The 14,690-nt window shown below is 44.8% G+C and overlaps 4 protein-coding genes across 4 annotated transcripts; all 4 read right to left on the minus strand.

Moving 5' to 3' along the window:
* Positions 1–122: 122 nt before the first annotated feature.
* Positions 123–2,888, minus strand: DFL_002055 (uncharacterized protein; the record flags this gene model as incomplete). Its single annotated transcript, XM_067630782.1, has 1 exon — positions 123–2,888. One exon carries the CDS (start codon positions 2,886–2,888, stop codon positions 123–125), a length of 2,766 nt encoding a protein of 921 aa, XP_067493392.1.
* Positions 2,889–3,551: 663 nt separating this feature from the next.
* DFL_002056 (uncharacterized protein) lies at positions 3,552–5,372 on the minus strand (the record flags this gene model as incomplete). Its single annotated transcript, XM_067630783.1, has 1 exon — positions 3,552–5,372. One exon carries the CDS (start codon positions 5,370–5,372, stop codon positions 3,552–3,554), a length of 1,821 nt encoding a protein of 606 aa, XP_067493393.1.
* A 662-nt stretch (positions 5,373–6,034) lies between these two features.
* Positions 6,035–7,859, minus strand: DFL_002057 (uncharacterized protein; the record flags this gene model as incomplete). Its single annotated transcript, XM_067630784.1, has 4 exons — positions 6,035–6,614; positions 6,692–6,771; positions 6,845–7,183; positions 7,257–7,859. The coding sequence occupies 4 exons, from the start codon at positions 7,857–7,859 to the stop codon at positions 6,035–6,037; spliced, it is 1,602 nt and encodes a 533-aa protein (XP_067493394.1).
* A 1,261-nt stretch (positions 7,860–9,120) lies between these two features.
* On the minus strand, positions 9,121–11,947 carry DFL_002058 (uncharacterized protein; the record flags this gene model as incomplete). Its single annotated transcript, XM_067630785.1, has 8 exons — positions 9,121–9,305; positions 9,374–9,554; positions 9,785–10,344; positions 10,403–10,732; positions 10,851–10,885; positions 10,975–11,036; positions 11,101–11,111; positions 11,203–11,947. The coding sequence occupies 8 exons, from the start codon at positions 11,945–11,947 to the stop codon at positions 9,121–9,123; spliced, it is 2,109 nt and encodes a 702-aa protein (XP_067493395.1).
* Positions 11,948–14,690: the final 2,743 nt, after the last annotated feature.

A 14,690-nucleotide genomic window follows, 5' to 3' on the forward strand; every position in this document is an offset into this window, starting at 1 on the left:
TGATACTATATTAGATTGCAATATGTACTTAGGTAGACTTCCCCTAACCTCCAAGAACTAGACCATATTTCAGGAAAAACAGGATATTGTAGATCGCTCAGATATTATGGAGGTGGATATCTTTATTCTGTCATCGCATCCTCTAACACCTTAATCGTGTTCTCATTGCCCGCCCGTCTTGCATAATCAATAGCCAACTCCCCATTCCCATCCATAGACCACACATCGACTCCCATTGCCAACAACCTCCAAACCAACGAGCTATCTGGCACGGTGTCCAAAGCCGCCAAATGAATCGGATAAGTTTTGATCTGTGATGCCAAATCGGTATTTGCTATTCCAACATCATCGATGTTAGCACCGGCTTCTATCATATAGTATATAACTCCGCTCGATTCGTTGAAAAAGTATGTATCGGCCGATAGTCCACCAGTGTTAAGCAACTTTCTTCCCACGAGTTTTTCACAAAGGGAACGGGAGCCGGCCATGAAGTGTCGGCTTAAAGCTGTGTGGAAGGGGTATCCGGCGTCAAAGGATGCGCCGAGGCGAATGAGGGCTTTAGCAGCTTCCCAACGTTGGTTACAGACTGCTTCTATGAGAGGAGTCCAGGGCCTGTACTCCGGGTTACCACTAATGAAGTTTATGAGGTGGAGAGAAGCAAGAGTGCCTATATAGACGTCAAGGTTTTGGGAATGACGAATGGCTTGTTTGTAGTCTGTTATTGCGTTTAGTTCTTCGATCCTGCAATCATCCGCATGGCGGACTGGTTGGTCGCGGAAATTAGCGAGGCGTTGTGATTTCAGATTTATACCCTCCGCAGAAAGTATTTTGGGTTGGGTTCGCGGAGGGGAATAGCGGGGTTCCGGTGGTATAGATGGAGTTGTAGTATTCTCAGATGGGCTTATGGCCCAGTCTTCTGGATTATAGGAAGCGTTTTGAAAGCGAGGCGAGAACAATGGGCCCGTTGGTGATCTAGACGTACTCCTCTCTGGTGTCGATCGATCTGAGAACCTGCGAGGTTGCGATTGACTTGAAGGATTCGACGAAGATGATAACCCTGATTCCCAAGGAGAAGGATGCCGTATTGATCCCTGGCGTCGGGGCGGTGCTGGCAGTGGAGACTTCCCTTTGTTCCTCAATACTTCCACCGGACCAGAGGCCTGCTGTCCAGGATATCTTTCCGACGATGGCCCCGCTAAAGATTGTGGAAGTACTTGCGGTGGAGTATGATATCTAGGCGAGTTAGGTTGGTTGAGTGACGTATCCGTCGGGCTTGTAAAAGTCCTCCCATCCCATCCCACTATTGTCTTAAGGTCGTATAACGTCTCCAAGTTCAGCAATATAACCTCTTTATGCCCCACCGACGCAAGCCGCGACAAATACCCCGCAGATACGTCACGTAAACCCCTTACCCCTTGCCTCTTACTCCATTCGCTCTTCGATCCGGTTGTTGCCCCCTCCGTTGCATACCTCAAAGCTTCGACCCCGTGCATTTCCTTCACAATTTCTACTAATTTTCTCTCTACTTCCCTTCCACTCTTCATTGTAGCCAACCAGTTCGTCCACGTATTAGCATGAAGGTACCTTTGGTCCAGTTCTAGCAACATAGTCATTAAGAAGTGGAATTGGAACAACCACTTAAGACCAATAGGGGTCCTGAGGGTAACTATGCTTTTGAACTCGCTCCCAAGATCAAATAGCTGAAGAAAATTGTCGGGCTCATTTGCTGATTTGAGCGGAGGTGGCTTGGATCCCTTCATGGAGATGTACATAATGAGGATACTCAATTCAATGGATTCGATATAGGTTATCGGACTACCTGGCCTCTCCCCTCGGCGCCTTATCACTGGCCAACATTTTAAGATTAGCTCCATCGCGCGTTTGGTGTCTCCTTTTTGCAGCATCTCAAGCGCCGAGTTGGTATATGAGAGTTGAAGGAATAAGTCATCATCATCGGACTTTCGATATGCCTCCACATCGAAGCCTTGTTTCTGAATGCGTTTCCAGTACTGAGGACGCCGGTTTACGAACTCTTCTAGGACATCGATGAGAAAACTTTGACTGTCGGGGACTTTTCCAAGTTCGAATAGTTCGAATGCAAATTTCCAGCCGCCGCTGTCGGATTCGAGCTTTTTGCGGACTCTGTTTCCATGAGCTTCAGGGCTGATAGGTTTTCTAGTATTGCCCTGTAAACTGCTTTCGACCGTTGCCAGATTTCGGACTCTTTCTTCGGGAAGTGGTTGGGTAGTTGTCGATCGTTGGCCCTTCCCAGTTGCAGGATTGTTTTGATCTCGCTGACTAGCTAGTATAGTCGTATCCTGGCCTCTTCGACTCTTAGAACCCTCTTCTCGTTCCCGTGTCCCCTGATTACTATCCCCTATACTCGTTTCAACCCTACTGTTGAACCTCACATTTTGCAATACTTCCTCCTGCCTCGGCCGTCCTACGATTTGACTCTCAACCTTTGCGCTTGCCGTAGACACCTGTACTCCTTCATTCTCCACTCTCAAATTTCCCCCGGTATTCTCATAATATCCACTTCTCCCCCCATCATTCCACAAAACCTCACTTTCAAACCTCCAACTGCTACTCCTCCTTCCCGCCCCATCTTCATTCATTCCTCCTCCTTCCGCCTTGCCATTTCCCAAAACCTGAGTTTCAACTATACTCTTTGCCATAACAATAACATTCTCATAAACCTCTCGGGGCTGTTTATAAAAATCCTCCGTGCAAACGTGTTCCTGATACATCGGAGATTTTGTATCCGTTGTCAAGTATAAACCGGTCATTCGTCTTTCCAGTCGCTCTTCATTTTGTGATGTGGATTTGGATTTATTGTTGACGATTGTTGTATTAGTAGGCATTGGCGAAGTCGTTGATGTCGACATAACGGAAGTCGAAGTCGAGGAAGGGTTATAGTCCTGTAATCGTGTGCCAGAATCCCCAACGTCCATCTATGGACTTACAAACGGTCCCGGCGCACGTTTGTCTGCAGCAACTTTCTGCGTTGTCGATGTGTCAATTCGCATGCTATCTTTGGCTGTAATCTGGCAGCCCCGCGGCTGTCCGGTCGCCGTACTGCAGCGTTCTTAGCTATCGACAGCAGAAGTTTCGCGAAGTAGATTGTAGATAGTCTTTCTATCAACTCTCGGAATGTTGAGTATAAAAGCCAAATTTAAAGCGTTGATAAAGTTGATGTCGCAGGGTTCGAATTCACAACGTACAGCAGCCGCTATGCAACCGCAGGTTTGGTGGTTTCATGCATGGATGGTTAAACTTAGCTCGCTACGAAACTTATCAGCCTCGTTGGTAGCTTAAGCAGCTGATCCCATCGGATTCGATTTAGCTCGAAGGTAGGACTACATTTCTCGGGATTATATACATAGTATGCCTTTATAGATAGAGACTTTCAGGCTTTGTACTTCTTCTATTCTGTGTATTATCAGCACGTACTTAAGTACTTATGGGTCCATATGCATCAATATCTACGTGGGCGTCTTTATCACAACCACCCGAGAATGCTATTATGCCCTAGCCAAATTTAAGATGGCTTACAAGTCTGCAAAAGGCGGCGGCCCCTCGACTTCCATAAATGACATTTCCGTCTCACTCGTCCTCAAATGCTCATAACTCCCCGCCAAAAGGCTGCCCCTCAAACTCCCACTACTCGCCGTCATAGTCACATCACTCTCGTCGCTCAACCGCCTAACCGCCTGTTTCCCCTTCCACTTCGCCTCCTTTTCAACTACCTTCTCACCGCCTTTCTCCCCAAACATTCCCTCAACTTCATCAAGCTCCCCATCTCCATTACCATCCTCCAAATACAGCTTCACAAAATCATTTAAAAAAACACCATTCGCATCGACCTGTCTCCTAACTTCCACCCACTTCTCAAGGTCTTGTCCATACATACTCCTAAACTCGCGTTTGCTAAGGGTACTCCAATTCTTCGCCCAATGCGGTTTCCCACCATACTCCTTCATCAGCCATTCAAATACCTCATAAAACTTCTCTCGACCGAGGATATCCCTTCCGTAAGGTTTAAACAATGTAGCGTTGATATACAAGCTCGGTTCTCCCTTTTGGTGAGTATCCAGGTATGGTCTAAAATCTTCGCTTCTGTGGTCCGAAGCAGGATATGAAGGTCGCACTTCGATCGGTGAGTGAGCGTAGACCCGTGTCGAAGAAATTGTATTATCGAATGGGATTTTGTGAACATCGTAACGTTTCCCCAGTAGCCACGATTGTAGACGGTGGAGGAATTCGGGACCAGATGATAATGGAATACTCCATTCGTTCACATATTGGCGGTAAAGACAGTTCATGGACATTGCGTCCACAGATGTGGAAACACCAGTGACCGTCCCTTTCGTCGAAGAGTGGATTTGATAGCCGTATTGCATGTAGAACATGGCCATTTCAGCAAGCGGCGTCAGAGAGGGGAAATATACTGTTGTCAGTAACATTATTTGATTTATATGATATCCTATTGTTGTACCAAACCATGATGGTGGTGGAGGAGTCGGAGATAGGATTGTTGGGGTCGCACTCCAATGTAGTGCTTTTCCAGTGTACGGATACCACCATACACGTTCGTATTCCGCTGCGCCGAATATTTGGGAGTTCCAGTGGGTTATTACGTCGATATGCGAGTGGAGTGTCTGCGTCCAAGCAAGGTTGAAAGCTTTACGAGCACGGAAAGTTATGGAGGTTATTATTCCCAATGCGCCAAGTGATACCAATGCAGCACGGAAAAGAGAGAGGCCATCGTTTTCATCGAAGATTTTGGGGTCTGTTGTTCCATCACGGTAACAAGTTACGAGATCCCCGTTGGAGAGGAGGATTGTAAGGCCCGTTATATCGTCCGAGATTAGTCCGTGGTGAAGAGAGCTGCCATGAGTAGCGGTACTGATTGCACCGGATATACTCTGTTCAGAGATTGTACCCAGATTCGGCATAGCTAATCCAAGACCATCAAGGACTCTGTGTAGTTGATACAACCGTATTCCAGACTGCACAGTAATCTCCCGCATATCCTCATTAACCTTCAGAACCTCTTGGAAATCATCCAACGATATCATCCAGCCAGGCGTACACGTCAAAGCATTTGGCGTATGTCCTGAACCAATAACTGTAACACGCTTCTGACATCTTCCAGCTAGTACAACGATAAGCCGTAGTTCTTCGATTGACTGAGGCCGTAAGAAGATCTGGGGTCTTGAGGAGTGGATATGCGCCCAGTTCTGGTGGAAATGGTTTAGAGACGCCCGGAAGGGGATGTGAGTATCGGATAAAGGATCATAAGAGACTTCGGCGATTGCATCGGTGGTATACGGTACCCACCGCGAGTGGGCATTCGGATTGAAGGGCATGTTTGCGACTTCTGTCGCGACGAGGAGTAGGTCAAGTTCGTTATCGTTAAAATCGGAGGGGCCAAGAAATCAAGCCTGCGACAACCAAGGAATGCCGACGACCACCAAATACGTTTGAAACTGGTAAAATCGTAAGTCGTAAACGGCGATAGTTTTGAAGGTCAGAAGTTAGCCGCCTTCATCCGGCTGGCCCGTTGAAGTAGCTTCGCATCTTAGTAAGCTGCTGCTGTTGCTGCTAGTGGGAAGGGATCAAGATCATTTGGGGTGGCCATGACGGAATCTGGAGGCGTGCCGGGCCGGACATCTGGATGCCCCACCAAGGACGCTGCCACGTGATGATTATGTAGCATTGTTGCATTTTGAGAAGCTTTTGTGTTGCCAGTCATACAAAGTCTGCACCAGTCTTTACCGCAGTCTCGTAACCAGATTCCTTATCAGTCTTGTCACCAGATTTTTTTTCGAAGCCGGGTACCGGTGAGGCGTATAGCGTTATCAATCTCCAAATCCCAATTTTCAAATAGAATAATAGCTAGGTATATACATGTATACTATAGAACTCGATCGAGCGACTGCAGATAAACTCTAAACGATATTTGAGACCCTAAATATGACATCTAGAAATCGAATAGCCTAGAGTATTGTCCTAAGACCTTGTATCGGCCTTAATCCTTGCCGGAAATTCTAACCTCGTTCGGGTCGCGCAGAGGTTTACCAGTATCGCCGCCTTCTTCCATCCGTGCGAAATTTAATTCTCCATACGCTGCTATCCACCTGGACCATACACCTTGATCACCTTTGTCTTTTTTAGATCTTGCAATCGCTTTGTATTGCATGTAATGCCAAAACTCTGAGTTGTCGACATCGTACTCCTTAGCTTTCTTTTCATCTTTGATTACCTCTGTTAAACGTTCCCAGTCGTGCTCTAAATCTTGCGCAGGTGGTACATCATCTTCGGCATCTGTGCCACCTACACTAACACCGATATTAATGTGCTGAGCGATTTGAGAGCCGTATCTTAATGGATGTAGCTCGCTGTCGGCGCCTACAATCCTCAAGTCTTCAAGATCGAAGTTACGACCTTCTGGTACGTAGAACTCAACGCGGACCCACGGTCCATCATTGGCTTCTGGGCTATCGTCACCCTGTGGAACTCGTTTAGGGTGCCAACATTCTTTCATATCGAAGTCTTCTGGGGCATTGTCCGGGGGTATAAACTTCCCAGAGTCCCAATTCTGGATATACCTATTTGAGTGAACAGAGAGTTAGTTGAAATATCCCATATAAGCCGTGAAAACATCAATGCCGTTAGATCTACGCACAATCCTATCGGTTCTCCGAGTGTAACGGCAGTCTCCGCCTCCTTGTCTATACCGCATGTTTTGTACGTTTCCCAACCAATCTATACAAAATAGAATCACAATTAGTAAATGCCTTAGAAGAAAGATATGAAGTATCAGACTAGGGTAACGTACGGTTGGATCAGAATTTCGATACGGCTCACCAAAACCTCCATGAGTACATAGAGTCTCTTTGTCCTCTTCGAACAATTTATTACGCCTAATTGTACCATCCGCTACAATTGTAACCTCGGCTGACAATGTACTGTTCGGGTGGATCAAGTGAGCAATGCATCCATTTTCAGGTTTTGGGCTATTCCACTCATTTTCTGGGTTATAGAGGGGCTCCCCAGCATCGTCAACAAGTGTCCAGAGAGCTTCTTTTGTGATATTTGACTGCTCAGACTTAGGAACAAAGCTCTTATATAACTCCATAACCGTCTCCGGTTGATATTTTGCGAGCAACTGCCAGTACTGTGTAGGATAAACTCGTGTCAGTGATTATTTCTAGATTATATATATATATCGAGTAGCTAATGAATCTCACCTCTGGACCCTCACACGTGAACGTGACCTTTTTAAGACGACCATTTTCTCGAGTAACCGCCCACTCCAAATACTCATCTTGGAAAACACGAAAGCGATCTGCTTGCCAGTATATATTGTTTCTATCCCCTGAATCTGGATTTTGCCATTTTGATGGCACACTCTGTGCAACCAAATGTCCTTTTTTAGTCACTTTATGAGCACCAACAAAAACAGCCCAGTCCATAATTTTGGGAAACCCTGACCATTGGATAGGGTCAGGAAGATCCGTAATTTCCTTATCCTTATTCTTTTCGTCGTTTCGATTGATGAAATGAGTCAGCTCTGGACGGAAACCCCAATAATCAGGATTATCGAGTTCGGGATGATCCGGGTCCTTCTCGTTGTCTTGACGACAAAGGTCGCCCGTAGGATCGATAGCTTTAAGCTGAGGATGAGTCCATTTGGAGTCCTTGCTAAGTTTTTCATATTTCCGAGGGTGAATAAGAGTGTCGTAGACCATCTCCATCCACAGGGACCATTGTTTCTGGGTCTCAGGATTCATATCCTGTAGCCCAGCTGGTGGCGGGTGGACTGTATCTGACACAGGATTGATATCGCCCATTGTAATGGCTATTTCTCTTAGATTTTGGTTGGAAATGTATATATTTCAAGAACTTAGGATTTTGTAGAAGAAAGCTTCGAAGTGGTCTGGCAAGTCTTCGAGGGTAGTAGACTCGAATGTGGTATTCTAAGGGTTTCGAGCTTGGATCAGGGACACTGCTGGGATTTTATAGATTGCAATTGCAACTGATGGAGGCATTTTAAGTTGAGGTCCACAGGCCCCCCTCCTTACTCTAGAGAGAATTGCGCTGCCATAGACAGTCCCCTATAATAACGGGTTGGTCATAAGGTGAACTCAGCTGAAATTCAGCAATGATATGCAGCTACATGAATATACACTCTTCGGGCTGCATAAATTCGTCGTTTTCGCTGAGGGAGTCTCTTCCAGGGCTGCAGTTTGAATTTGGGATAGAATATTTTACGTGATTGCAGCTTGCAGAATCCACAATGTATAAGTACATATGACCCTCTTAGGCAGACGACTGAACATTCTTCAGCGCAATAAAGAACTGTAATACTATAACCCGCTGAGTGAACCCGATAAGGCTTGCGCTAGGTCTTTCCACCAGAATATTTGACCAATGGCAGTCCCTGCAACAACGACAACCTGCCGAATTCGCGAATGCGACTGCGACGGTGACGGTGGCTTGCATCCAGGTATTCCTGTATGCGCAACTCCAGATAGCGCGTATCGGAATGCCGCTCGAGACACCCCAAAAAAACACAACTGCAGAGGTGCCGCCCTAAAACTTTGCAAACGGGTGAACTAGAGCTGCTTCTATTACGTACTAACCTGACTGTCCCGCATTGGCTATAATATCTCTAGATCTTCGGAGTTACTTCGACCCCTCAATCTGCGGCTGAAGCGCTTCGAAACGGCACGGATTGTGTATTTCTCTATTCAGTTTCAGAGTATTGTGATGGCATCCACTTTTGAATTAGGATAAAGATCCTTCGCTCCTAACGATTAACTTTCTCTGAGGCGAGCTGCGATTGACACTCCCTGGTTATACTAGCTACCAGTTACACTCAACTCCTGGCCTAGGCTAGAATTTATTCAAAATCTCCTATCCACCCATGCAAGTACAGAGCTCCTTTATCTCCAATTTCCAGCCCAATAAAAATCAATACTATATTAATATACTACCTGGAAGATTCTCCATGGACCCGCGTATGCAATTCCGAATAAAGATGATGCTTTCAAAATGCCTAGACACTGCACTAAGTACTACAAAAAGACAAAATATTGAAGCAAGAGATATTTAGACGCCCGAGTCGTCCATTGGGCTTGGGCTAGGTGAGCCAAACGCGTAGTCCCTCCATCTCTGACAGTTTTTCCCCGGCAGTTTTAGAGTACGGCTTGGTTCCTGGTCCAAACCTGCACCTCGTGATCCACCTCCAGTCCTTTCTAGAATCATAAGGCCAAGTCCTTGACTTGCATGCCATGCTAAAGGGATATGGGGTTAGCCGTGCTGACAGAGTGAATATAGCGAGAATTGTTAGGATGGCCGGTACCTAGATGGCAGTGTAGTAGCCATATACCGTCGTTATCGACTGGAAATGATATAATGAGATACCCGTTTGCCGGCATTGTTGCAACATCTCTTCTGACTGGATTGTAAAGTTTATGTGGGATATTCTCCTCGTCAAAGTTACCATACCCTTGAGCCAGTATAATGAAATCATGGCCGTGTATCTAATAGCGCATTGCCGTTAATTATTGAAAGATGGATGACTACTCGATCTAGGTTTTGGGGGCCTAACATGTATCGGGTGCATGCCGCTCTTTTTATTACCCAGATTTTCAGTTCCATTTATATGAAATACAACCTAAAGGAGACCAGTGTAAAATCGATGAATTAGCTGAAATTTATCAAAGGATACCACGTGCATATCGATATTCGAGAAAATAAAGGTTCGACTTACGTTGTTCATACCGGCTCCACCGCCAGATTTTGCTTCTATAACAGCATAGGACTTCGGGAAGTTTTCTGGCTTTGACTTTTTGTCAAGAATATCCAATGCAGGTTTCGACCAGTCCACTTTCATAGGCATGCCGTAAATCTGCCAGAGTCTTTCTTCCGAATTCAGAAGAGGTCCCAAATTTGAACCATTTCTGAGGGGCATTTGGTTCCCAAGCTCTAACTTGGCAACATGACTTTCATTCTTCAGCTCGACCAAAGATACCTGAAGATTCTTCGAAGCGTTATAAAACTTCCTGAACTCAATGTACTGGTTATCCCTCGAGAAAACCGGGACTATGTTCTCTATTTCTACATCTTGACAATTGTAAGGCAAGTCCGCGATGTGGAGATGCGTTTTAGAGATTGGATCCCCTCCAACAGCCTTGTTGTAGCGAATAATCCCTCTCGCGACATTCTCATCCCTGATGCGCCCCCCGCTTTTGCTACATTGTAAGGGCTCGGACCGCAACCAGAAGTTTCCTTCTGTATAGCTGCCATACACTAGAACCTCATACCGCTGCCCTAAAATGGAGTTAATCATCGATACGATCCAAAAGCCCTTTGCTTGTATTAAACTTACCAATTGCAATATCAATAAACTTCACAGGTTTCGAAGGACGTATAGATGTAAAGTCAGCTGTTATTATTGTCATATCGTGGTTATCGATCGAAACCCTGAAGGTCTCCGACGTCGCTGTGTTTACAAATCTTAAGAGATGCCATTTGCCACTCTCAAACGTGGTTTCCCAGTAAGAGCTTTCTACGCATCTCTCTGGGTCAGCAACAGATGAGCAGTTAAATTTCCCCTTGCCGTTAATTAGGGTGCTATTTGCGACTTGTGGTCGTTTGAGTTGTTCGTTATAAATAGCGAATGGGTTGTCGTGATACCAATCCGTTAAAAGGATTGCTCCTATGTCGATATCATAGTTTCCGCTTTTAGGGCCATGAAGTATCATTGGGGCTAGACAATAGCTGTTGGTACGCAGGACGAAGATGTTTTATATATAGACGGGTATCGTTAAACATACCAACAATGCCATTAGGATATTGTAATGATAAATGGCTGTATCACGGGAAGGGGGAGCATCAGTATCAGACTTCCAGCTAATCAATTTTGCAACTTATGCTTGCGTAGTTTAGAAGGTTTCTCACCTGTGATACCAAGTAGTTCCGTATTGATGTATTTCCCATGTATAAGTATAGTTTGAACCAGGCTTGATAAATTTAATCAAGAGAGTTAGTTCCAACTATAAACCATTAGTTGAAGGACGAGCTTACAGGTATAGGACCTAAATTGCACCAAAATTGCTAATGTTAATTGCCATTATATAATTATTGATCCGAAAATAAACCTTTATTCTGCTACCGACAGGTACTCACATTGCGTTACACCAGGAACACCGTCGTTTTTGGCGTTTTTCCATAACCTTAAGCCGTGAGGATGAATTGCAGTACCATTCCTAACTCCTCCAACCTCGGGATCAATGCCCAGTTTATTGATGACCGTAAGTTCTATGGTTTGGCCCCAGTAAGCCACGATTGTCGGTCCGGGATATGTTCCATTGATAAGCATTGCCTTTTCCTTGCGATAGCCATCCGGCGAGATGTCACCATAGGTGATCTCTATGGTAATCTTTAGAGGTAAACTTGCATAAGCATATACATCCATACATGCAATATCGAAAGCAGCGATAAGATTGAATGGAAACACGGTGCTTACTCTCTGTGTCCTGTTAACGCCGTCGATATCAGGGAGGCCGATTTTGTCCCCTGTCGACACTGGCATTTCATAATTAAAACAAATATTGCCGATTTTACCACCACTAATTTTGCACCAAGTTTGCCTCGTGTCAGGCGTATTGCAAGCGGTACCATTTTCTGGAGGCCGTAACGATTGAATTTTTGCCTTAAAATCGCTATCCCCCTTGCATGTGTATGTACTCCTATCTCCAGGACTGAGACTCAAGAGATTTGGGTATAGGTTTGGAGAATTAACGGATGAAAGTGGCTGTGTTTGTTGGACTTCTATTCTATCGATTTTGGATGTCTCCAATGTCGAATGAAACCCGAAAAACTGGCAGATAATAAGCCACCAGGAAAAGAGAGCATCCTTCCACCAACTCATTGCGGATTATAGTACTCGCTGAAAAGAGATAACACAACTCTGATGATCCTACTCCGTAGTTCCGTATACTTGAATGCATGAGTGGCACTGGGATCCTTATATTCTTCATTTTGTCAACTTTTTTTTTTTTTTTTTTTTAGCTGTTGAAGCCCTCTAGACTCATGATCAAGCCATGAAGCATTCCGTTTGGAGTTTGTGGTCGCGCCTCCGAATGCGAACACGCTCGCTACAATGTATAATATAGGTAAGTGCAATTTGGTGGCTTTTCCCCCTCCGCACACAGGAATAGCTGAAATGCAGCCTGTATGCAGGGCTTCTCAATATCTTCGATATTAAAAAACCAAGGTACCATGGATCGGATATCGCGGATTTCGGAGTCTCAAGTTTGACCCAGCTGCAGTTGCAAGTGGCAAAATTTAGGATGGTTCAGCAGGGTGCAACCGATACTCCACAATGGGTTGTAACTAGTGTTTTGGTTGGATTAGAGCGCTGCCAAAAGAAGGGAAAAGAAAATTAATACCAATCAAGCTAGAACACAGCGATTTCCAATTGTCAGAACTTGCATTTACAACTCGTGCATACAGTCCGTGTAATTCTATGTAAGTACATATACAAAAAGAAAGCGATTCCTTGTCTCACACCCAGAGTAACTGGTCGGGGCATTCTCCTCACAATCGAAAAGGATAAATTCCACATTGAAATCGAATCAGTGGGAATATTCCAACACCTTGAATCTTCAACTATGGACTCGGACTATATAAGATCACACGACATTGCTGTAAGTTGGGAATTTATATTTCAGAAGGGATGTTATTTTTTTTTAGTGTCATAGCGGTTACTAACAGTTATAAAAAGAAGTGTAGCGGTGTTCTTGTCATTTTGAATGGCTCACATCGTGCACTGAACTTAGCCCAAATATTAAAATACAAAGCTTGTCCTGAGAGTGCTCGAGTGGTTCCTCGAATCTACAATTGTAACTTTGGTTTTGCAACGTCCATTTTGTCAACGACGAGGCGTAATCGACTTCATAGGTCTTGACCTGTATCAGGTTTATAGAACTAACTAGTAGCGACGAGCCACTACTCCACATTAATTTGCATGGTCTCGTTGGCTGGTTTCCCAGAGTCTACAATGTCAGAATACAACGTCGAACGGTGGCGCCAACCAGTCGCCAACCAGTCGCCAACCAGTCAGTGGCTGACCGAAGGAACTACACGTAACCTAAGGTTCACTATTGCGGGAGCTCGTCAACCAAGTGAAAACTCTGCAAAAAGATTTTGTTACTCTGTATCCTGTATAATAGAATAAATAGGCTATGACCGAAGGAAATCTTCTACATCTACAATACGTACACATATTTCAGCATACAGCTGGTCCAATTATTGCAACATGTCAACATGATCAGAGATATCTTGCGCCTGGGCATGCGTACGAGACAATCCAAATACATACATAAGTCGAAGACTGGAAGTTTAACCAGTAATTGGAGGGTAAGCCCCACTCCGTTAGCCACTTTCACTTTCGTCAATTTGAACATTTGGACTTGTGGTTCGCTATAGACAGTAAACTCGCGAACTACAGCTTAAATACCCAAATTTATACGCTGCCCGTTTAAACTTTTACCATGCTGTCGATCGCGTCTATTTTTACACCTTTGTCATCATATAACCTTCAGAACAGAATTTAATACGCAAGAGGAGTTTCGTAACCGAAGCTCACCGACGAAACCCAAAGGCCTCCCTCGACGTTCATGTCCGTATCTGATCATCACTATGTACCGTGGAATCCTTTCAGCCGCACCCATACTTCGCAAGTCTATATACCCGTCAGCGTTTATATTTAGTAAGCTGCCGCTGCTGATAGCAAGAAAACACAACACGCTGCTCCATTATCCCCTGGATTGCAGCTCACCCATCCCACGGAGGTGCACAAGCTTCTTCGAAGAGTGGGATGAAATAAAACCGGGGGCCATCACAAAATACTCACAACCAATCGATGTAGAACCTTACATCGTTGAAGACTTTGAAACAGATTATCGGTCAATATTCCTATCGTCACTCTTGATTCAGGAATTTGGGAAGGCGAACATTCGTCTGACGGAATACGGGACTCAAATACTTCAAAACCTTTGCCCTAGTTTTCGGGCCGTCGACCTTTACGACTATTGCCGCCAGTACGATTTCCGTCAGTGCTTATTCGATGAAATTTTCCACGGACCCATAGATATCCCGGAACAACCACCGATTATTCAAGAACTTAAACTTACTGAGCGATCAGGATCAGATAAGGGAAGGATTGACAACATTCTTGATCGTTATATAGATTTTAAAGTGTATTTAATGTGGGAAGCCTTATATTATCGGTCAACTTATATGCGGGATGTTATCGAAGAGGCCGAGATCACCGAGGACAGTGATAATTCTATAAATGGTGAACTTATTACATCGGATTTGTGGCGTAGCCTGAAGTTGATGTATGATATGGGGTTGTTAGTTAGAGAGGACGTAGACAAGCTACCTGACCCGATAGTGTATTATTAAGAGTTCTCGAAAGAGGCCCGGGAGACTGCGTAGTTTCATTTTTTATCTACGGATAAAAATGTATATATGTATATACACGGCGGATTTAGTTGGACGCGAGCTCTACTAGATCGTTGAACAGCTCTACACAATTTAAGAAACCACTCATTAGTTCACAAATTACATGCGAAATTTCAGACGAATTTGTCAATACAAAGCAGTAA

Source organism: Arthrobotrys flagrans (genome assembly GCF_004000055.1).
Source record: "Arthrobotrys flagrans strain CBS H-5679 chromosome Unknown unitig_3, whole genome shotgun sequence".
NCBI lineage: Eukaryota > Fungi > Ascomycota > Orbiliomycetes > Orbiliales > Orbiliaceae > Arthrobotrys > Arthrobotrys flagrans.